The 25,241-nt window shown below is 34.8% G+C and overlaps 1 protein-coding gene across 5 annotated transcripts in view; it reads right to left on the bottom strand.

Moving 5' to 3' along the window:
• LOC150100287 (palmitoyltransferase ZDHHC2) overlaps nucleotides 1-25,241 on the bottom strand; it is a 353,926-nt gene that overhangs the window by 230,924 nt on the left and 97,761 nt on the right. For all 5 annotated transcript variants that reach the window (XM_090402380.1, XM_090402379.1, XM_090402381.1 and 2 more), the window contains exon 5: nucleotides 2,535-2,604. In XM_090402380.1, coding sequence (XP_090258506.1) covers nucleotides 2,535-2,604 — 70 coding nt within the window. The remainder of the gene's footprint in view (nucleotides 1-2,534; nucleotides 2,605-25,241) is intronic.

Below are 25,241 nucleotides of genomic sequence, written 5' to 3'. Positions count from 1 at the left end.
CAGCCCGATAATTCCACATGTACCCTGTCTTAATTGAAAATTCTACACCTTTAGCCACCTCCCAAGTTAAGACCCTATGATCACTCTCACCGATTGGTGGCAATGTGGTCATATTTGTTACAGCCAAATCCTCAGATGTAATTACTAGGTCAAGCACTCTCTGACCCCTAGTATTTTCCATTACATGCTGTCGCAGATAGTTATCCCTTAATAACCGCATAAAATCCAGTTCCTTCCTCCCGTGTGTCCTCTCCTCACTCCAATCAATGCGACCATAGTTGAAATCTCCCATAATAATCACCCTCCTTCCACCCATTTCTTCTATTTGCTTGTGCATACTGTCACCACCATCTTTTCCATCACCTGGTCTATAGCAGCACCCAATTGTATATTTAGTTCTGCTAGCCACAATCTCACACCAAATGGCCTCAAATATAAATATATATATATATATATATATATACACACAGTCTCTATTTGAGTTGTAAATCAGCAGTTAGAATTGAAGGAGGTACAAGAAGATGTCTGATGCTAAGTCAAGTGTGCAACAAGGATGTATATTATCTCTACTGTTATTCATTATCTGTATGGATCATATTATGAAGGAAAGCAATATTAAATCTGATATCAAAATTGGCAATGTTAATCTTAGCTCATTATTTTATTTAGATGCTATACTTCTAAATACAGCACAAGTCTACAAGATTCTAAATAAATTGAATAACTGTTGTAATAAATTTGGTGTGAAAATCAGCAATAAAAAGATAAAGACAATGAAAATAGGCAGAAACACTGAAAACCTCAACTGTATCCTGAATGAACAAGTAAAACATTTCAGTTATATAGGCACAATTTTTAGTGAAGATGGTAAATTATATATGGAAATAGACAACAGAATTAGTAAAGCTGGTATAGTAGGAAATTAACTGAATAAATTTATATGGAGAGAGAGAGAGAGAGAACACTGTATAGTTTTATACAAGACAGTATTCAAACTGATTTTAACTAATGGATCTGAGAACTGGGTTAGAAATAAAACACTTGATCAAAGACTGGAGACGTCTGATATGAGAGTTCAGAGTAAGATCAGTGGAGCCAACAGATGGCATCAATGGCAATATCACATTAAAAATGAGGATATTAGGAAAGAACTTGCCATTGTTAACATTCAGGAATGTGTTAGTAGAACTAATCTCAGGTAGTATGGTCACTTAATTAGAATGGGAGAGGAAGGATTAGCAAAACAAGTGTATTTGCCAGATTAGCAGGAAAAAGACCCAGAGCAAGACCGATATGTAGATGGATTGATATTGCAAAAAGTGCATTAGAAGACAGAAATATAAAATCTGATTATGTTGGAGTCTTGACAGATAAATTGATTTGGAGGAAAATTGTTGATCAGAAGTTAGTAATGATGTAGCCTTTCATGTAGTATTATCACAAGATCATGTATATCCCCTGAAGGTAGATGCCAGGACTTGATAATTAAAAAAAAAAATTCTGGTAACAAAATTAGCATCTTACAGAATCCTCTCTCTTGACAGCTGTGTAGCAACTAAGTAAAGTTGCTCAATTTTTTTGGCTAGTCCAATTATCTAACCTATTAAGAGTCTATGAATGTGTGGAGAGATTCATATAATAAGCAACGTACACTAGCAGAGTGAATTTCAGAGAAAAGTGACTACTGAGTTCAAAAGCATTATAACAAGAGAAAGTCTATCTAAATCCTTATTGAGTATAATAAAATTATTTCGCATTCCAGAGATGTGTTATATTATAAAGGATGAAATTATAAATGCCAGTAATAATGTAGTAACTTTGTTTCCTCAGTACTAGATCCAGAAGAGAGATAATAGGTTTGATCCTTGTTGTTGATGATTAAAGAAAATTTTTCTAGACCTGTTTTAAGCCAGTTTCTGAGTTAGTTGAAAGAAGTAAACCTGCCCATAGAAATCGCACTATTTCAGACAATATTATACCAGTCAGGGTTTAGGAATAGAAGCAACTGTGCCATATTTTTTACCATGAAGTCCTGATCTAGAGGCCAACTGATCAATTCCCAAAGTTAGGCAGGACTAAAGGAGTTCTACCTATTCTCTATTTTCAAAATAGAAGAAATTTCCAGATTTGTTTACTTATAAAGGAATGAAGTTCTAAACAAAAGTTTTCATCTTAATGTATGAGACTCGATAGTGTGTAACCTGGTTTCATATAAATTAATGTGGTGACAGAGCAGTTAATCTAGATAACGTGCTCATTGCACGTATGTTAAACTCTTATTCATACGTTGCATGTATGAATAAGAGTTTAACCAATTATTTGTTTTGTAGAATGAAAAAGACGAGTTTCTGGAAGAATAAACTGCCACTCCCCATAGGAGACTAACTGCTTCATGTTTGGTTGAAAAGTCTATATAAAAAGGTTTCTTGTGCATTCCAACGAAAAGACATCACTGATACTGATGAAGGTAAGGCTACTTGAAAAAGTCATTTAAAGGCATAAATAAAGAAGTTGGAAAGAAAGTAAATACTTACACTCCACATACCGAACAATGATGAGCTCTGTCTGGTTTTATGTGGTGACATTTTTCACAGTATCTAATTGCTGCAACACAAATAATTCTGAAGTTAAAAAAAAAAAAAAAATCAAATTCCTATCAAGAACAAACAAACACACACATCTAATATACTATTCTCAAGTACAATTACAAAATAGTAAATTTTTTTGTAATTTTCTCCAATTAAGATGAAATTTGTGATGTGTAAAACATAAAACAATCAACTACAAGGCCATCCTCACTTTGCATGGTTTCAACATGCACAAATTTTAGTTACCATGGTTTAAATAACACCAGTGCCACAACAACACTGTTCAAATTGTAGTTCCAATGGTATATTACCTGTGATATATTGAAAATCTTGATGATAGACCAAACTACTGTTAATACGGTTTTTACAAAGAAATAAAACAATTTAATTCTCTATGTTTGTAATGTTTTAAATTACTGTACTAAATAAATATTAGTACATAGATTCTAAAACCAGTCATTCTCTTCTAAATTTACTGTGCTGGAGCATGGTGGTTTTTTCCTTATTCTGTGAGCTATATTCAGAGAATGGTCTAGAAGATCAGAGTGACCATAGTCATGACTGCAGAGGAATTTTTTATTTTTGATGGGAGCTGATTTTTCTGTCTATCCATAGTAGGCCAACTTGCAAGAACAAGGAACTCTATGCACCTGAAACAGAAATGAGGGAGTTAGTCTTTAGTGGAGCAGATAAGAGTAGCTAGTTTTAAGTGGCTTGATGTTGCCAATTCCATTCCTAGATCTTCACCTAAAAGAAATTTATCATCTTGCTAGATCAATCCTCCAAAAATACATAAAGATAACAGCATAGTCATCACCAGAGCTGACAAGGGAAGTGCTACTGAATACAATAAGAAAATGATATCATTCTTGGAGACTGTTCCATCTACAGATCTTTAGATCCCACTAAATCACAAAAATATAAAAGAATTCATACTCCCTCTGGTAATGTGTTTCTTAGACTACTCTAAAGCTTTTCACTGTGTTGAGCATGTGAAATTGTGGGGAGAAATGAAAACAATGGGTTTTCCTCAACACACTTTCAGGTTGATAGCCAACTTGTACAGGGAGCAAGAAGCCATGATAAGAATAGGTATTGGATTGACTGATTGGCTTCAAGGGGGAAAAGGAGTTAGGCAAGGATGTTTACTTTCTCCTCACTTGTTTAGTATATATGCGAGGGCATCATGCGTGAAACATTGGATAAGTTCAAGACAGGAATTACGATAGGAAGTAGATTGATCAGTAATCTGAGGTATGCTGGTGATACGGTACTGTAAAAACTATGTTACAAGAAATAATAATACCTCTAATACATCGATTTTTACTGTAGGAACAAACCTTAAATACCTTGTATAAAATATATCTATGCTTCCTATGTTTAAAATTTGTATAAACACCAAAATAAGCCCAAAGGGAATCGACTCACTCATTGTTTTCTGTTTCAAACATCCTACCAGTCTCATAACTAAGTTCTTAAATTAAGGAGTGAGAATCTAAGAGATATATAATGTATGCATGGTGCATGTATAAAGGCTAATTATGATTGTTATTTGCACCTAGAATATTTGCTTGTTATATGTGAAAAGTCTGAAAATTTTGTGATATATATAATATACCAACTGTGATTTTATTGAGAGGGCATGAGAGAGTTCATTACGGATTATACCTGATAATATATTCAAGACTAAGAATTTCTAAGGTGAATGAAGTATTAATTTCATGTATTGTATATAACTATCTGACCAGTAATTAAATTTTGATTGTTTATTAGTAATAATGATTCTGTCTCAGTTTAATCTTTTTGCAATGCACTGATCCCAAATAAAACTAATTCGGACCTGTACGGTGGGAAACCCAGAAGTTATTGTTTATTTAAGTTCATATAGAAATTTAGGCCATGACTACAAACTGTGTCTAAGTTAAGATATGAATAAGTTATTTGTTCAACTAGGGTATTAATGCTTTCTTGTGTCATAAGGGGAACTCCTGAGGCACAGTCTTGAAATTCAAATAAATATCTAGATATCCCAGGCACAAGGGGGGAGTACTTCAGAATAGGACAAAAAGGGAATAAACTGGAAGTAATTTCTAAATAACTTAGGGAATTGAAACAACGTAGATCCGAATATAAATTAGATTATATTTTAATAGATATTTCCGATATTTCGACAATGTCACATTGCCATTTTCTAAAGGAACTTACAAAAAGGCAGGTACACACAGGCAATAACAATACAGTGACTGTATTGTTATTGCCTGTGTGTATTGTTATTGCCTGTACAAAAAGGCAGGTGCACACAGGCAATAACAATACAGTGACTGTATTGTTATTGCCTGTGTGCACCTGCCTTTTTGTAAGTTCCTTTAGAAAATGGCAATGTGACATTGTCGAAATATCGGAAATATCTATTAAAATATAATCTAATTTATATTCGGATATCTAGATATCCCAGGTTTAGCCGACTAAATTGTATTCTTATTGGTTAAACCAAAATAAAAAATGATGGTACAACATGACAAAATTTCATGCCGGCTGGGGCGTCGCCCGGTTAAACAAGGCCCCCGTTGTTTTAGCCAGGGAACCAGGGCGAACAGCGAAAAGTCAGCTACTGGAACAAATCTGAAAACAAACCCCAACTCAACATCACCAGAGTTAAAGATCGGTACTATCAACGTAAGAAGCCTGAATGGCAAAGAAATGGAGCTAGCTGAAGAATTAGATAAGTGCCAGATCGACATAATAGGGGTGACTGAAACAAAAAAGACCAAAACCGGTGAGATCTTTCTGAGCAATAAATACAAAATGTTATATTCAGGCAATGACAATCAAAGAAAAGAAGGAGTAGCCATAGTATTCAACACAAAATACGAGGTTAATCTTCTTGAATGGCAGTCAGTCTCAAGTAGAGTAATGTGGGCAAATATGAGAATGGGGAACTGGACAATGAGACTTATTTGTGCCTATGGTCCCACAGAAGGTTCTACTAAGGTAGAAGTGGAGGAATTTTTTGAGGCTTTAGAAAAAGCAACTGACACAATGAAAAAGGAAAAGTTGGTCCTTGTTGGGGATCTAAATAGTAGAGTAGGAAATGATTGTGAGACATACAAAAATATTTTGGGAAAATTTGGAGAAAAGAGCAAAGCTAATAATAATGGCAAATATCTGTTGGATTTCTGCTCAGGACATGGACTGGTTATTACTAACACCATGTTCCAACATAAAAATGTGCACAAATTCACATGGAGAGAAGAGGCTAGGAATAAGAAAAGTCTCATTGACTGTGTTATTGTTGATAGTGATGTTTTCTCCCTGGTGCAGGACACCAGAGTGTACAGAGGATTTGAAATTGGAAGTGATCACTATTTAGTCTTGAGCAGGATAAAATTGAATTTCATATTGAAAAGAATAACATGTAAGAAAGTTTTAAAGCGAATAAAAGTTGAGCAGCTCTCAGATGTGAACTGTAGACTAAAATACAGAAATATTATTGAAAAGAAATTGAAAGAGTTTGAGAACAGGAATCAAACCTTGGAGATTCAGTGGCAAACTCTGAAGGAAACATTGATTGATTCTGCACGAGAGGCATGTGGTGAGGTTGTGTGCAAGGATAAAAAAAAATCAGAACTCCCTGGTGGACACAGGAAGTTAAAGAGGCAGTGAAGGAAAAGAAGAAAGCATATCAAAAGTTCCTGGCAAATAAGTCAGCTTTTACTCTTACAGAATACAGAGACAAATGTAAGAAAGCTAAACAGTGTGTAAAACTAGCTAAACAAAAGTCATGGGAGGACTTTGGCAAGAATATAGAAAATAAATATCAAGAAGGTGGCAAAATATTCTGGAGGTTGTTGAAGAAGCTTAGGAATGGAGGAAAGAGTGCTGTAAAAGGAATTAGAGATGATAAAGGTGAAATGAAAACAGGAGAAAAAGATATCCTTGAAGTGTGGAGTAATTACTTTGAAAAACTGCTAAATGAAACAAGCAGTGATGACAGCACAGTGATAAAAAACACTGACCAGGCATGCAGTCAGGAATACATATCCATACTTGAAGTAGAAAAAGCCATCAAAGGCTTGAAATGTGGAAAGGCAGCAGGAGTAGATGATATTCGACCAGAAATGCTGAAGTATGGTGGTATAAGAGTCTTACAGTGGCTGCACTGCATAATTCAGAAAGCCTGGACAGAGGGACGAATTCCCGTTGATTGGAGTAGAGCTCTCATAGTACCCATATATAAAAAGGGAAATAAAACTGAATGTGAGAATTACAGAGGTATTTCCCTACTGAGTGCTCCTGGCAAGATCTATGCAAGTATACTTGAGAAACAGTTGAGAAGAATTGTGGAAGAAAAGCTTGGTGAAGAACAAGCTGGATTCAGGCCAAATAGAGGCTGTCAGGATCAGATCTTCACTTTACGACAAATAGTCGAGAAAGCATGGAATATAACAAAGATCTGTATTTAAGTTTTGTCGATTTGGAAAAGGCATATGACAAGGTGCCAAGAGAGAAGCTATTCAATACGCAGCAGTTATATGGTGTCAATGCGGCATTATATCAAGCAATACTTAGTCTTTATTTGAGTTGTGAGTCAGCAGTTAGAATTGAAGGAAGTACAGGAAGATGGTTTAATGTTAAATCTGGTGTGAGACAAGGATGTACATTATCCCCTCTGTTATTCATTATCTATATGGATCACATTATGAAGGAATGTGGTATTAAACCTGATATCAAAATGGGAGATGTTAATGTCAGCTCTTTGCTTTATGCGGATGATGTTATACTTCTAAATAAATCCGCTACAAGTCTGCAAGATTCGCTGACTAAATTGAATAGCTGTTGTAATAGATATGGTATGAAGGTCAGCAATAAAAAGACAAAGACAATGAAAATAGGCAGAATCATTGAAAATGTCAACTGTGTTGTGAATGGAGAACCTGTGGAACAAGTAAAACATTTCAGCTACTTAGGCACAATTTTTACTGAAGATGGTAAACTAAATATAGAAATAGACAACAGAATCAGCAAAGCTGGTATCGTGGGAAATCAATTGAATAAATTCATATGGAATAAGAAAGAAATTAGTCGGAACACTAAATTAGCTGTATACAAGACTGTGTTCAAACCAATTTTAACTTATTATTATTATTATTTATTATTATTATTACGTGACACCTCCAGGGAGTCCAAAGACTCATCAAGGGAGAGCACCTACTTCACAACTCTCCGTCTCCACCACTCAAATCCACCAACAATAATGAACTGCAACTACCATCATCATCATCTACACCAACGCCAACGCAACAATAGAACATGAAAAATCATAACAAGTGAATCAAGATTTTTCAGAAAAGTTCTGTATGCTTATATGAGGAACAATCAAATCAACTTTGATAATTAGCTGGCCTGGATGGCCCATGTGATTAATATATCTGCTCTCCAACCAACAGGTCACGGGTTCAAACCTAGCCACGGATGTCTGTGATCGCTTTCAGTCGAGAGATTTCATTGCCTAATATGACACAGTTTTCTTGCTTACTGGAGACCTGAAGTGGCTCAAAAATTCTGTTTGATCTCTAGAACAGAGTTTCTAGGCCATATAAAAAATAAATACAATATATATAAAAAATAATTAAAATCCTTAGTCCACCCAAAGCATAAAAGCACATTAAGAATAAGAAGGCTAAAATAGCATGTTGTACTACCCACCAAGGGTACATTCTAGAAAGGATAAAGATAACAAATGCAGACAGGTAATCAATGTGATATTTACTTCATGATACAGTTTTTGCAACCCCCCCCCAAGTAATTTCATGAATGCTATTTAAACCCTGAAAACTTTTAAATTTTCAGGGTTTATTTCAATGTATTTTAAAGTGAGTAAATGCCTCATCTAAATAGCTCACCCATGCTTTACAACTTTTTGTGGGTGGGAGTCACATTAAAAAATAAATAAATTTTGAAAATAAAAACTTTTTACCAGGATCTATTATATCCATACAAAGTAAGATGACTTTTGTTAGTTCTTTTTGCACATTTTGCTAAGATATCCTCTTCATATATTTACAAAAAATCATTCTCAAGTGATATATAAAATTTATACTTTTCAGATGATCAGCAATTATTTGGACTTTCCATCCCATGTCTCTGTTTGGATTATGTACTATATTAGCACACGCACATATATATCGGTTAATTCGTTTTTTTCTGCTACTCTATGAGCTTTCATTAGAGCAGATGCATTGATCTTATAAACACATTTGTGCTTTATTTTACACCAACTTTTTCTTCATCCCCTTGCCCTCAACCTATTCGGATCTACATTGTTTCAATTCCCTAAGTTATTTAGAAATGCATAACCAACGTATAAGCCTGTCTACGAGAAACTGGAAGTAAGATTAATAAGTCTATAGAGAAAAACCCCTAAGAGAAATTAGAAATCGATATAAAGTAAAGAGATAAAGTGATATATTACGAATGACAACAATATAGCATATGTGTTATATATGAATAAGGATAAAGAAAAAAACTATGACTACGACAAGATAACAGTCATTTAATATAGGCTAGAAAGTATTACAATGGCACAGCAGTTGATAGAATAAAAAAAAAAAAAAAAACACAGTTTACAGTACTCCTTTGTAATGACAAGGAAGAACTAGGACTAATTCTTGACAAAGTTAATAAAATCATTAATAACAGAGGACTTCAACTCAATCCTAGCAAGACAAAGATTATGGTTCTCAAAGGAAATACATACAGGGAAGCTTTTGAGAAACAAGTGTACCTTAATGGAGAAAGAATTGAGGAAGTCAGCAAGTTTAAGTACCTGGGATCCATTATTAATGTGAAGAATTGCTGTTCAGAAGATGTCAGAAGTCAGAGACTTGTCTAAAATCTGGAAGGATGGATCTATCTGCATGGGAACAAAGTTGAGGATTTTGGATGCAGTTGTTTTTCCAACAGTGACTTATGGATGCGAGACTTGGAACCTAAAGAAGTCAGATAAGAAACGAATATCTGCTTTTGAGATGTGGTGTTACAGAAGGCTGTTGAGGATATCATATACTGAAAGGCATACAAATGAATGGGTGTTAGAAAAGATCAGTAGAACTTTAAGGCTCCTTAACCCTCTCATGCACATGTCCACTGTGGTGGACGGCTACTATTGGTTTTTTAATCACCATTTCAGAAATTGGTGCATGAGAGGGTTAACGATATTGACAGAAGAAAGTTAAAATATTTTGGACACATTGAAAGGATGGAAGGGGGACTTCTCAGAACAGTAATACAATGGTAAAGTTCCTGGAAAAGAGGAAGGAGTAGACCATCAATGAGAGAGATAAATGGTGTGGAGTGACTGATCTTCAGAGAGTTCAGGACTACATGGCGAGGCTTGGTGTGGCACGTCACCGAGCATCGGAGTGACCATACATCTGTGGATGCCCAGTGAACATATAAATAGATAGAAATCACAAATCAAGAAATTGAAAAGTCTACTCAAAGCAGTTTCCTTCCTGGCCTCTTGATATCACAAAAAATTTAAATCCTTCAGTTGCTCCCCACCCCTGGAGATATATAGCTTACCCAAATCTCCAAAAGTCTAATCCTCCTCACCACCACTACCATTAGCAGATGTTACTGATTCCCAAGTTATAAATCCAAACAGCCAGCAAAATATCTTACCCCCCCCCTTTTACTGGTCATACCATATTATACATAAAAAAAAACACTCTTCCCATTTCAAAAATTCCACTGAAAATGTATTTGTTAATAATACTGACATCCTCTGAATGTTTGCTACGATTCCCTTAAATGACACCTTATGGCTTTAAAAAAAAAAAAAAGATTTCTTCTTGATATCATAGACCTCTTTTCCTTTGCTATCCATTCCAGTTGTTTATTTCTCTTGAAAACAATATTTATAAACAGACAGAGGATACCTCTACTCCTCCTTGCCAATTTTTTATGGAAGATTTCGAAAAACAAGCTCTTGATTCAGCCCTCTCAAACCCTCTAATCTAGTTAAGATATGTAGCTATGTGTTTTCTATTTGGTCTCAGACAGAGGTCTCTGTCTGAGACCAAATAGACTTTTTCCTCTGTCATCTCAACTGTCTTCACCCTAGAATTCAATATACAATGGAATAGGAAACCTACTCACACAGGCAGATACATTCAAACTTTCCCATCACCCTGCTCTCAACAATATGGTGTCATTAAAACTCTAACCATAGAGTTTATAACCTTTGTTCCAATGAGGCCTCTCTCTCTTGCAGCAGAATTCAAATCATATATATCATACTTTATTTAATGGCTACAGTTCTCAAAAAATAATCAATCATTCTCCCAATCCACGACCTCCTCTTTCAAAAGATTTTAGTAATACTATCACCATTCCCTATGTCCAGAGCACATCAGAAAAAATATCCAGAATCTTCAAGAAATACAATCTTTGCACTACTTTCAAACCCCACTTAAAACTAGCTACCCCCTATCCACTCCACTAAAGACAAACTCCTTCCACTCTCACTTTCAAGTGTACACAGAGATCATTGTTGCTGTAAGTTAGCCTACTATGGACAAACAGGAAGATCAGCTACAATCTGCGTGGAAGGACATAAGTACATCTGCAGTGATGACTATGGTCAATCTGGTCCTGTAGGCATGCTTTGAATATGGCTCACAGACTTTTTTTTTTTTAAACAGTATTAACAACAACAAACAATTTTATCAAAAGATGTTTTATTAACTGCTTATATTTGCTGAATTTCAAACCAGCATCATCAGAGCACAACACAGTATTGTTTCACTTACTCACCGTTGCGTATACTAACTGTGCAGGGCCTGTTTTATCATTAGGCAAACCTAGGTAATCGCCTATGGGCACCAGATTCTGCTACATATAAAACTAGCAGGAACTCCTGTATTCCATAAAATTCATGTATGTAAGTGTATCATTTCTTTGCTAGATGTATATACGAGTCCAGCAAATCTGGATAATATTCTGTCTACCTGCTGAAAGAACATGAATAAGAACTACACTTCTTATTCATGCCCCTTCTAATGGACAGTCATGTCCATTAGAAGGAGCAATAATCCTTCACGCTGAAAAGAACACTTAACTAGATTACTTGGCATATGTAGTAACTATGTTCAGTTGCCTACAGCAAGAAACGCAGTTGCTTGCCGTTTGCTCGGTAACCGGAATCCAAGTTATATCAGACTAAATACCTATGACTTATATTCATTTTGCTCCTTGTTTATATCATATAATTACAGTTTTTAATGCCAGCGCAAAATAAGAAATCCTTTCATACTTTCTTCACTTCAAATTGTATCACTATGGAAGATCAATGTCACTATCAATTTTTTGGCTAATTATTTTAATCACCAATACAATTCCCCTAGAACTTGATTGAAGATAATTATTATTATTATTACGGGTATCTCCATGGAGTCAGTAGACTCATCGCAGGAGACCCAAACTAGCAAAACAATATCTGTCATATCTCTTCTTGAATTCATTTACAGACGAAGAGCTCACAACTAAGTCAGGCAATGAATTCCACTCGTTCACCACCCTCCAAGCAAAAAACCTTGTTCTGACACCTTTGATAACCACACTCTTCTTTAATTTCCAGAGATGACCTCTTGTTCTTCCATCACTATTACACAGCTGAAACATTTCCCCTGCATCAATCCTATAAAAACCTTTCAGTAATTTAAATGTTTTCATCATATCCCCTCTTCTTCACCTATCAACCAATCTCTGCAATCCACAAGCTCTCAATCTATCAATGTAGGGGCATTTTTTTTATATCACTCACTAACTTGGTCACTCTTCTCTGAACCCTCTCCACAGCCTCCTCATCTCCAAAGAATCCAGGTGACCAGACCTGAGCACAGTAATCCAAATGTGGAAGTATCAATGCTTTATAAAGGGGAATAATAACCTCTTAATCTCTGGATGTCAGTATGTTCCTCAACAACCAAGTAATCCTATGTGCAATCTTGGACACCTTAGCAATGTGTCCTCTGAACTTCATCTCCCTATCTACCAACACCCCTAAGTCCCTAGTCTCATCAATCTCTTGGAATACCTTTCCATCAATGTAGTACACAGCTGGTAATCTTTTAATCCCAAAATGCATGACTTTACACTTTTCCACATTGAACAGACATCCATTATCTTTTGCCCATTTTACCAGATTATTTAAATCATCCTGCAAACTTTCAACATCAGCTTGATTTTTTATTGCGCCACGCAACTTTGCATCATCAGCAAACAACTGAATATCTCCCTGTAAGCCATTTCCTATATCATTTATATACAAATTAAACTACATTGGCCCAAGCACAGAGCCCTGAGGCACACCACTGGTCACCTGCCTCATTCTGGACTCGGCTCCTCCATACACCACCTTATGGTATCTCTCCCTGAGCCATTCTCCTATCCATATCACCAATTTAATATCCATTCCCATCTGCTCCAATTTGCGTAACAGTGTTCTATGGGGTATCCTGTCAAAAGCCTTAGCAAAATCCAGAAGTACCACTGTGTAGCCTGCTCCTTTGTCCAACTCAGATGTTATTCTATTATGAATAGTTAATAGATTGCTAAGGCAGGATCTACCTTTAACAAAACCATGTTGGCCTCTATAGAGTATCATATCCTGATCCACCCATTCTTGAATTTTGTCTTTAACCAACTTTTCCAATACTTTTACCACTACTCCTGAGATGGTGGTTGGTCTGTAATTAACTACCGCAGTTTTAGAGCCACCCTTATGCAAAGGAACCACTTTGCCCAACTTCCACTCCCTAGGGACCATACCAGAGTTCAAACTTAAATTAAATATCCAAGTAAGAGGGGTTGACAATTCATTTGCACATTCACGCAACACCCGAGCTGATATTCCATCTAAGCCTACAGCAGTGTTTGCATTTAAATTTTGCAATATATTTAATACCTCTGATTCTTTAGCTTCAATTCTCACATTAGGTATTGCTACAGGTATAGAGATATCCTCACTTGGGTGATAGACTTTTGAAAAGTGATCACTCAGTAACTCAACTATTACATCTGATTTTGTCACCTCAATACCATCAGCACCCACTAAAGTTATCCTTCCAAAGTCATTCTTCCTCTTACTTGCCACATAGCGGAAGAATTCTTTGGGATTACCCTTGATCTCTTTGGCTAAGGTCTTCTCATAATCTGATTTAGCTTTTCTTGCTATGCTGGTAACCTTCCTAGCTTGAGCCTTGTACTGGTCGCCTTTCTCCTTGTAAATTCTCCATAACCTTTTCTTTTTTTGCAGATCAAGCTTGATACTACTGCTCATCCATTTAAAGGCTGCCTTGTTTGACCTCCTGACCATGGGGACACAATCTGATATTGCTTTCCTCAGATACCCGCTGATTTTATCCCATGCACTGCTAACATCTTTCCCTTGCAATATGTTCTGCCATGGGATGGCTGCAAGCTCACTCCGAAGCTTATTATACTTGCCTAACCTGTAGTTCCGTATATGCCCCTTCTTAACAGAAAAATCCACAGATTTTGCAACCTCCCAAGTCAATACCACATGATCGCTTTCACCAACTGGAGGTAACGAGGACACCTTACTTATGCATATAACCTCTGAACCAATAACCAGGTCCAATACTCTCACACCACATGTCCCTTCAGTCATGTGCTGTTTCAAGTAATTATCTCGTAGAAGACGTATGAACTCATTTTCCTTTTTGCTATGTGATATTTCCTCCTTCCAATTGATATCACCGTAATTAAAATCCCCCATAATAATCACTAAGCCTTCACTCATTGCACTAATTTGCTGATGCATGAATTCAATATCTCCCCCTGTACTTCCTGGCCTATAGCAGCATCCAACTGTATATTTGGTTACATTGGTCACTATTTCGCACCAGACTGCCTCAAATGAACTCTCATTCACATGTCTATCATCTTGATATACTACTTTCTTTGGCTGCAACACATCAGCTATCATCAACAGTACTCCTCCCCCTGTTCTATCTTCTCTATCCTCCCTGAAAATACTGTACCCACATTCAATTCCAGTGACCACATCTTCTGCTGACAGCCAAGTTTCACTAATGCCTACAACTTTTGGTGGGATTGCACTGACTAATGCCAAAAATTCTTCTCTTTTATTTCGAATGCTTCTAGCATTGGTATACAAAAATTGCAGATTCCCTCTAGATCTTGTACTGGCTTTAGAACTGATATATAAGTCACTAACTTCTGTAGTCCCATGCCGATTTTTATCCCCTCTCTTCTGCAATTTATTCTGCATATAAGGATCAATAAATATACAATCAGTGCTAAAGTTTCTCTCTCTTACACTCAACCTTTTCAATATTAGTTTCCCTGCCCAATAACTTCAACTTGTTCAGAAAACAATAACTTCTTCAATCGCTTATGTCCTTCCATGTTAAGATGCAGTCCATCTCTAGCATATAACTGCCTTTTTCCTTCAAATATACTCCAAACATCAACAAATTCCAGACCTCTTTTTTTTGCACATTTTTGTAATCATATCATTCATTATCATTGCTCGTCTACTTAACTCTTAATTGTCAAAACGAGGCAGCACACACACTATCCTTCCATTGACACTTTTCCTCTTCACAATATCTAATAATGTTCTTAAATCTTTTCCTACCCGATTTATACTACCTCTCAGGTCATTCGTACCCACCATAACTATCATCTTGTCTGCTTCATGCCCTCTCTTTATTGCTAAAGCCACTCTTTCTATTGTCCCACCAGCCAAGCACTCTCCTCGTGCATACCACTCTCCATACCCTTAATCATAGAATCACCATATATATCTTACCACTCTTAACTTCATTCAAGTCCACACTCATGGACTCATTCTCTACACTATTCAGCATGATTCTCCCAGCTTCATTACTCAATGCTCTATTACTTACCCCCCCCCCACTCTCATGACATCTCGTTTCTTCTAGGCCACTTGTGGCTTTATTTTGTTGACTCCCAATCACTCCCATACTATTTATGACTGCATCATTCACCAAAGACTCACCCATATGTAATCCTGTTCTAGTTACTTCAGCTAATGTAACCTCTATGGTCCTAATTTCTCTGTTTAAGACATTAAACTCAGCTTTAACTTCCAGTATCTCCTTACCGAGCACTTCCTCGTGAAGAAGATGAAGGTCATTTTTCATTTTCATAAACTCCCGCCAAAGTTCTTCCGCTATGGTCACAATGTCAGCTTCCATTCCTAAACGCTCCAGCCTATCCTGTCACTTCTCACATACGTCGACATTTTCATTCTTCTCATTTGGCCAGACCGACCACAGATCCTTCACATTCTTCGGTGCATACATGTAGCAGTTTCCGCAACGCATCCATTGCGAAAAATCTAACGCTGAGCCAGCCTTTCGTGTAGAAGTCCTGCACGCCGCTGACATACGTTTCTTGTTGGACACCATCTTTACACGTTGAAATAGTGAAACAAACAGCAGTGAAAACACAATATATACAACACAGTTCCAAACAATACCACTGAAGGACACTTGTATCTAATTGATGCACAACTGCAGCACAATTTGTGACAAAAAGCCACACTATATTTAACTTTAAAAACACGTTTTCTCAATTATTTTTGTCAAACAATTTTATAATTTCATGAAATCCGAATCTAAAAATAAATACAGCCTCCATCTGTTCCAAATTAAGTTTTCTTTTTTTATTCATAATCTTAGTTTGAAAGTTAGTTCACAGATTGCGCAAAGGTTCGCACTTTTAAATTTTGCTTTATAGAGAATCATATGTAAAACTTGAATCATATCATGTAATGCATAATTTTTATAAACGTAATCTGTAGGTTTTGCATTTCAACTTTCTTGGTCCCCCCAATCACTCCCTACAAAATCGAAATAAACGGCAGTTATGAAGTCAACTGTTATGTACATATTTTTGGTATTATGCAGCAGTTTTGAAGTAGCAATATTTTCCTTACAATTTATCCTTCGAAACATGTGCAAGTGCATGCGTCAAAATGAAATTTTACTTTTAAAATTTTCATAACAGAATTAATTAGTCTTTAATGGCTAACTCCCCCCCCCAAAAAAATTATGACCCCCCCCCCACCACACACAAAATACTGCCAGATAACATTTGGGAAGAGACACAATAAATAAATTGTGAACAAAAAAGGGTCAAATATCGAGGACAGTAAAGAAATTCCAAGTAATACAGTGCACATAAAAACAATAATCCATTAACGGCAAGGGGGGGGGGGGAATAATTGCATTTTAACAGATAGAATGCTGATGAAGTTTCATAAGCATTCTACATTTTTATTAGGTCAAAGGGATTTTGAGTATATTTGCAAACAGATATATTCAACATAACTTAGCCAGTTTTGTTGTAAAAAGTGTCACATTTGAAGAAATATTAGCGGCATAATAATAAAATAGCAACATTCATAATGCTTCAGAATAACTTGATAATACCAAGATGAGACATATCTGTAGAAATCCATTATTAGAGTCCTTTTAATTATGAACTCTATAAAGATATATTTAATAAATTGGTTGTGTTTTTAATTAAATAAACTATTTTCATTTTGTCACAGATGGTTTTCGCTTCTGAACTACCTGGACTATTGTTCTTATCAATATTACTAAATTCCAATCTCCTTCTCTTACTAAATGTTTGACTTGTGTTGACAAATCACTGACTTAGCAGTTTAATCCAGAGATTAAATATATGGTCAGTTTCATCCATAACGTTCTTAAGAATATTTTACCCTGTGATTTCCCAGAATCCTGTTAGGAAAGAACAGATCGCTGAGTATTGAACTTGCAATCATTTTGAAATGCGTTTCTGAGACAACAGAGGGATTTTTTGTGTGCTGCTGCTATTTGTATTAATTAGTGGGTAAGAACAGTTTCTATATCACATAAACAGAGCATTTGATTTTCAAATTTATTATTATTTATAAATTAAATTGATTTTTCAGTTCATTTTTTGTGCATCAAGATTCTAGTTATTTTAGGGTAAAATGTCGAGTAAAAAAGTGGATGTTAACGAGCATATCAAGTTATCATTGCTATTGATTGCTTCGTTTTAACTAAGGCTGGAATTATGCTTATTACTGCAACTTTAAAAAATCAAATCTGGAGTTGAATAAATCTTAATAATTGTGTGATAAAGTTGGAATTGAATTAATCCTATACACACACACACACACACACACACACACACACACACACACACACACACACACACACACATATTATATGCTTTTTATGTGAATCCCAGGCCTCCAGTAAGTAAGGTGGTTGGAAAGCAGATACGTTAACCATTCTGTCACCCATGGAGGGATACTGTGCATGTTACTGCAAAACTGAAACGTTTTATATTTATATTTAGATCCATGTTGTAATTCCATAAATATGATTTTGGCTACAATTTTTATTACTGTAAATTCAAAATTTTTATTTTTAGTGAGAATATCTGAACTTTACAGTTGAAGTTCCTATTTTTACTTTGATTAACAAGCTTAATTTCATTGCATTTAAACATAGATATATTTGCTAAAACCAAAGCCAGAAAAAAAACACTTTTAGTTATTGTTTTTTTATTTAAATTTGAACTGATTTATTTTTATACTTTTTTTAAAATGCAAATATATGTATACCAATGTTGTATTGTGATATTAAAATTAGTTATCATGGAAATGTTGACTTTTATTTTCAATAAACTAAAGAAAGTGCTTATTTTTGAGGCCCCATAATGATGTTGCGCCTCGGGTCTCCAAAAGTATAAATGTGGCCCTGGACACTGCCTGTTTGTAATGCTGTCGATTATGTTCATAGAAAATGATATTGTTGAATTATTAGATTATAAATGTATGATAGATAAGTTACATAGTTATAATTTATAAGGTATATATAATTGATAAATATTTCATTAAGTAAATGTATAAAAATTTATTTGTGAATTACTGAATAGTTTAAAGTCCATATTTTTTATAATTAAGTTTATTTTTATTTATAAATATTTCAGTTACTGGATTTTGAAAATGGATAAAAAGAAATTGGATTTTCAATATCGCAAACGTAAAGCGAAAAAGGAAGAAAGTTCGAAAAAACAAGAAGGTGCATTCTTAAAATATCTTTCCCGAGAAGATAGTAATCGCATACAAGAAGGAAATCTTAAAGATTATTCGTTGGATAATTCGTCTATTAGTCGGAACACTAAATTAGCTGTATACAAGACTGTGTTCAAACCAATTTTAACTTATGGATCTGAGAGCTGGGTCAGAAGTAAAACACTTGACCAAAGACTAGAGACCGCAGATATGAGAGTCCTGAGAAAGATTAGAGGCGTGAACAGATGGCATCAATGGCAATATCATATTAAAAATGAGGATATTAGGAAAGAACTTGACATTGTCAGCATCCAGGAATGCGTTAGCAGAGCTAATCTCAGATGGTATGGTCACTTAAATAGAATGGGAGAGGAAAGATTAGCAAAACAAGTGTTCTCTGCCAGGTTGGCAGGAAAACGACCCAGAGGAAGACCAAGATATAGGTGGATTGATACGGTACAAAGTGCCTTAGACGATAGAAATATAAGATCTGATAATGTTGGAGTCTTGACAAGTAACAGACTGATTTGGAGTAAAATTGTAGATAGGAAGTTAGTAATGATGTAATTTTTTCATGTAGTACTGTCATATCCTGTACACCCCTTGAGGGTACATGGCAGGAATTTGATGATGATGATGATGATGAGAAACTTGGTGTCCTGTAAAATTTTCCAATATCAATCAATTACGTCAACTATTAGTTGAACATGGACCTGAACAGATTTGTAATTTTGATTTTCCAAAAGATAACAATAATAGAAAATTTTCAATGACTCATACTCTAAGACTATTTAATAGCAAGACAATGCAGCATTTGTGGTTATTGTATTAAAAATCCACGGATTCTGCATTTTACTTCTGCTGTTTATTATTTGATCAATGGCAGATTAACCTTACTGATTCTGGATTGAGGGACTGGAAAAATGCTTCTATTTTAGCTGCGCATGAAAAAAGTCAAAGACACGTTGAAAATTACCATAAGTGGAAAGAATTAGAAATTCGAATAAAAAAAAAAGAAAACCATTGATGAAGAGAACTTGCTAGTTATTAGAAAACAGGAGAAACATTGGGTGCAAGTGTTAGAATGACTCTTTGCTTTAGTTCAGACGTTAGCTATTCAAAATTTATAATTTCGAGGAACAAATGAGACATTGTATTCGCATGGAAACGGAAATTTTTTGAAATTAGTCGAATTTCTAGCCAAGTGTGATCCAATAATGAATGAACATCTTTGAAGAATAAAAGATAAAGATACATATGTGATTATCTTGGAAAAGATATTCAAAATGAAATAATAAACATCTTCGCCAATGCGATAAAAAAGAAAATTTTAGAATCTGTTGTTGCCGCAAAATATTTTTCCATAATTACTGACTGTACGTCCGACATTGGTCACACAAAACAAATGAGCATAGTACTTCGATTCGTAGACACTAGTAATAGCACGGTTTCTATAAAAGAACACTTTTTGGGATTTATAGAAATAAAAATACCACTGGAGAATTTTTATCAAATGAAATACTAGGAACTCTAGACATATTTTCATTACCAATACAAGATTTACGATTGAAGGATACGATAATGCCAGTAATATGAAAAGTGATGTAAAAGGTGTGCAGCGACGAATTTCAAATATTAACCCAAGAGCAATGTATGTACCCTGTAGTTCATATTCATTAAATTTAGTGGTGAATTGCACTGCTAATACTTTAGATGCCACAGCATTTTTTGACGCGGTACATCGTCTATATGTATTTTTTCCCCCGATTCGACTCGATGGGAATACCTCAAAAGACAAGTAATTTTACACTCAAACCAGTCTGTGATACACGATGGGAGAGTCGAATTGACTCATTAAAGCCTCTAAGATATAATTTGTCCGATGTTTGCGAAACACTGCAATAAATAACTCAAGATGATAGTTTATATGGATTAAGATGGAAATACCATAAAATTAGACGCAAGCAGTCTTCTTAAAATTTCAAATTTGAAATTCGAATTTATCGCTTCCTTAGTAATGTGGTATAATATACTTTTTGAAATAAACTTTACAAGTAAACAACTTCAGAATACAAGCCTTGATATAAATGGTGCCATAAATTGTATTAATGATACAAAGAATTTCTTAATGAAAATCCGAAATGAGGACGAATTTGAAAAGATGTTAACAGATGCAGAAAAAATTGCTGAGGCCTTAGGAGTAACACCTAATTTTGAACAAGAAACAGTTACTTAGAAAAAAAAAAGAAACAATTTGTGTATGAAGGCAGAGGATGAATTTATAACAGATTTTAAACAAAAATTTAAGGAAGATTTTTATTTTTCAATTATTGATACTGCAATTGCATCTGTTAATGAAAAATTCAAGCACGTCTACAATTAACGAAAAGTTTGGTTTTTATTTATATATATATGAATTTCAAAAAATTACTTCAGCAGAACTGCTTAAAAAATATTTGATATTGGAAAATTATTTAACACATGATAAATCTAGAGATATTGACGGAACAGATTTATTTAGTGAATTACAAATAATAACAAGGCAAATTCCAGAAAATACTTCCTCATTAGATGTTCTGTCATACATATGCATCTACAATCAATATAGATGAATTAATTCAAAACTTTGCCAAAGCAAAAGCCCGAAAGATTAATTTTTCATAATTTTTGTATTTAAAATGTAATAATTTTCTTGCTATACAGATATTAGGAGCAATCATATAAGTATATGAATGTATTGATTTTGATTAATAAATTTTATATATAAGCATTTATAATGATATTATTTTTATAAATATCCACATGTGTAGGTGTATGTGTGAGTATGACAAAATATATATACAGCAATCCCTCGATTAGTGCGCGTAATGCGTTCTTTAAAACAGGCGCATTAATCAAAAATGCACTAATCGAATATAAATAACCTATGGGAAAAAGTATAATTTGTTCCTCAAATTTCTTTTTTCAACCTTAATTTTTTTATGAAAGAATTAAGGTATGCCTCAGGGCCTAGTTAAAATAAAATCATGAAGCTGAAAGACTAAAAAACATATTCAGAATATAAATTTTATTATTCTACTTCTTAACAAAGAATTGAGCAAATGTAGTTTGGCAGGCATTTTCTTTTTTTCATACAACCGACGGTATGGCCCTATTGCCTCTTCTACTCTTCTGCAAATTTTATTGCTTCTCTATTCATCAAGGTCAGCCTCTGCATTACTGCTTAAAAATTCGCTTGTACGAAAAATATTATACGCCGCCGATTGTTATAATCCACTTGCAGGCAATTTATATGATCGATCATAAACAGTGTTATTCTCTTTCCCAAATGCTGAAAGGTTTCAATGTGTGAAAATTAACGATACACAAATGTTATTAGGCGTTCTGGGTCCGAGCTTTTCGACATATTCTCGAATATTATTCTCCTCAGAATATTTCCACTATAATACATTTATTCATAAAAAATGCTTAGAAAACTAAAATGACAAATTTCAGGAACTTCTCGCAGAACACAGTTTGGGAAACCCTGGTATACAAAGTGTACATGAAAGTAGTGTAGTATGCCATTAAAAATAACTTTGCAAAATGTTTTAAATCGGTAACTAAATTATTTCATTCTGGCGAGTGATTTTCCAAAATAGTTAGGCATTAAAATGTATAGATAAAACATTTTTAAAATCTGTAACATTTATTTTTAAGATGTATATAGGCGCACTAATCGAATTTTAGAGGCACATTAATCGAATTTGGGTATCGAAAAAAAAAAATGATGCACTAATTACTTGATAGAGACATTGTATGGGGGGGGGGCCTAAATTATCTTTGTCAAGGGGCATCAGATACTCTCGCACCGGCCCTGTAGCTGTGTTGTGTTCTGATGATGCCGATTTGAAATTCAGCAAAATAAGCAGTTAATAAAAGATCTTTTGAGAAAATTGTTTGGTGTTGTTAATACCGTTAAAAAATATGTCATGAATACAAATCAATGCATAAGCTTATCTGTTAGATGGCTCACAGAATCAATTGGAAAAAGACCACCATGCTCCAGCACGGTAAATTTAGAAGAGAAAGGCTGGCTTCAGAATCTGCTGCTCTTAAAACGCAACCTAATTTGAATAAATATGGTTGCAAAAAACTTTCCAAAATTTGGGAAACACTAATACTTCAAGATCCCAATTTATATCCTAGGCCATTGACAGGAGTATATAGAGGGTACTCCAAAGGAGAATGATTGGAAAGTCTGTGAATGTATCTGCCTGAGTGAGCAGGTTTCCTGAATACTGAAAAGGACAGGGTAACATTAGATAGGCAGGTGACCAGGGTGTCTAGAAAGGCTGGACAATTATTAGTTAGGACTATAGTCTTTCTTCCACATTTTGCTTAGTTTTGTTTCCCTGTGTGTGTGTGTGTGTTATAATTCTCACATTGTACTCGCAGATGATATCTCAGAGACGAGATACTGGAAGAATTCAATACTATTTTTAATTCTTTCCTAATGTTGTGTCACTCCATTTAACTTCCAACATAAATTTCTCACAGTCTAACACACAGATATGAAGAAAGTATTTATATTAATTAGATGTTGAAAGTTTATTTTTCACTTGGATAGACTATAATAAATTTAGTTTAATCCTTTATCCAAGTGTGAGCAAACAAAGTTCGCACCTGAAAGTATCTTCAGGATTGGGTTAAGGTAGTACAACACAAGTAGCAAAGGTGGAGCAAGCTAACATCACTCCTATCTCAGTATCGCTCATAATGCAAAACACATCTCCTTGCGGAGATGTATAATGTTATGCATTAAGGGAAGGGCCACTACCCAGGCTAGTTGACCTTTATTGAGGTCTCTTCAGTGAGAGCCATGCCCAAGTGGAGATTTGGCAACTCCTATAGGTAGAGATGACCTTGCTAATGCTTCTGCCTGGTATCTCCACTTTGGCCTGGCTCCCACTGAAGAGACCTCAATAAAGGTCGAAACTAGTCTGGGTAGTGGCCCTTCCCTTAATGCATAACATTATACATATCTGCAAGGAGATGTGTTTTGCATTATGGGAGATACTGAGATAGGAGTGATGTTAGCTTGCTCCACCTTTGCAACGAGTTGCCTGGGGTTGTACTACCTTACCCCAGTCTTGAAGATGGGCACAAACTTTGTTTGCTCACACTTGGATAAAGGATAAACTAAATTTATTATATATTAATTAGCACAGTCAACTCTCACTGCAGTAAAAACATGGAATAAAATAATTTTTGTGTGTGTGTGTGTGTGTGTGTGTGTGTGTGTGTGTGTGTGTGTGTGTGTGTGTGTGTGTGTGTGTGTGTGTGTGTATAACAGGCAGTTTCTTATAGTGGAAAGAAGGCAAAATAATACCTCTCCACAAACATGGTTCTAAGACAGAAGTTTCGAATTATAGACCAGTCTGTATAACTGCAGTTGTTGTCAAAGCAGTGGAAAAATTGGTTAGGAATATAATACAGAATAGGTTGATGGATATAAGATTCTCCATAATGGTCAGCATGTTGATGTAGTAAGGTTTTATTTATTTTTTATTTTTTCCCCACTAGAGGATCAGGACAATAGTTTTAAGTTGACTAAATCAATGTAACTTTAGCATATACTATGCAGATTATAGGGTAGCTTGTTTCTTTATATATACATGTATACTCCAGATGATGATCTTAGTGTGAAGGTCGAAAAGTCTAGTGATTATTTTGGTTTATATTAAAACTGAAATTTTACTCTAACATGGCAGTTGTTTCCATAATTCTTATAATGAATTCTGATCACCATATAATCACGAAGAAAAGGATTCACAAGTCATTGTGTTCGAACACAAATGCCACATTAAATTCCTTCACTATAGTAAAACAGGCCTGTCAGCCCATACACTCTAAACATGTCACAGAATTAACTGGAAAGGCACCAACTCTCTCTACACCACACCAAAACCTGGTTTGAACAAAAATGTAAAGAAGTGTGTGATTCATCCTCCTAATCTCAAGATGGATTAGTAATTCCAAGAATCTGAAAGTCTCACCTGCAATCCATATACCATCCAGAACATAATGGCAGAACCCCAATACAAGAAAACCTTAAGAAAACAAGAATGTAGGGATATATTTCATGTAATTCTGCTGTATTTTTTTTTATCACTATTTATTTAAATATACATATTATAAAAAAAGATTTATGGATTTTTTTATTTATTTTTATTGTATTTATTATTATCTTTTTTAAATCAGAGGTCAGGCTAGCATAAACAATTAAGTTACATTTAGCTTACTTTTGTGTAGTGTCATGTAGTTTGTGCCTTGTTCTTATGCATGTTTTCCTGATAATGACCTCAAAATAGAGGTCAAAACACTGAGTGTTATTTGGTTAAATATAAGTAAAGTAACTGCTCTCTAGCACGTGTTTTTGCCTTAATAAATCATACGCAATGAATGCTGACCACCATATAACCTTGAAAAAAATAAATAAAAGAACAATTATTTGCTAT

Source organism: Typopeltis vanoorti, chromosome 13 (genome assembly GCF_054136105.1).
Source record: "Typopeltis vanoorti isolate ZY-2024b chromosome 13, IOZ_Tvanoo_1.0, whole genome shotgun sequence".
Taxonomy (NCBI): Eukaryota; Metazoa; Arthropoda; class Arachnida; order Uropygi; family Thelyphonidae; genus Typopeltis; species Typopeltis vanoorti.
Note: the sequence above shows the minus strand (reverse complement) of the source record. Positions and strands in the feature narration are given on the sequence as shown.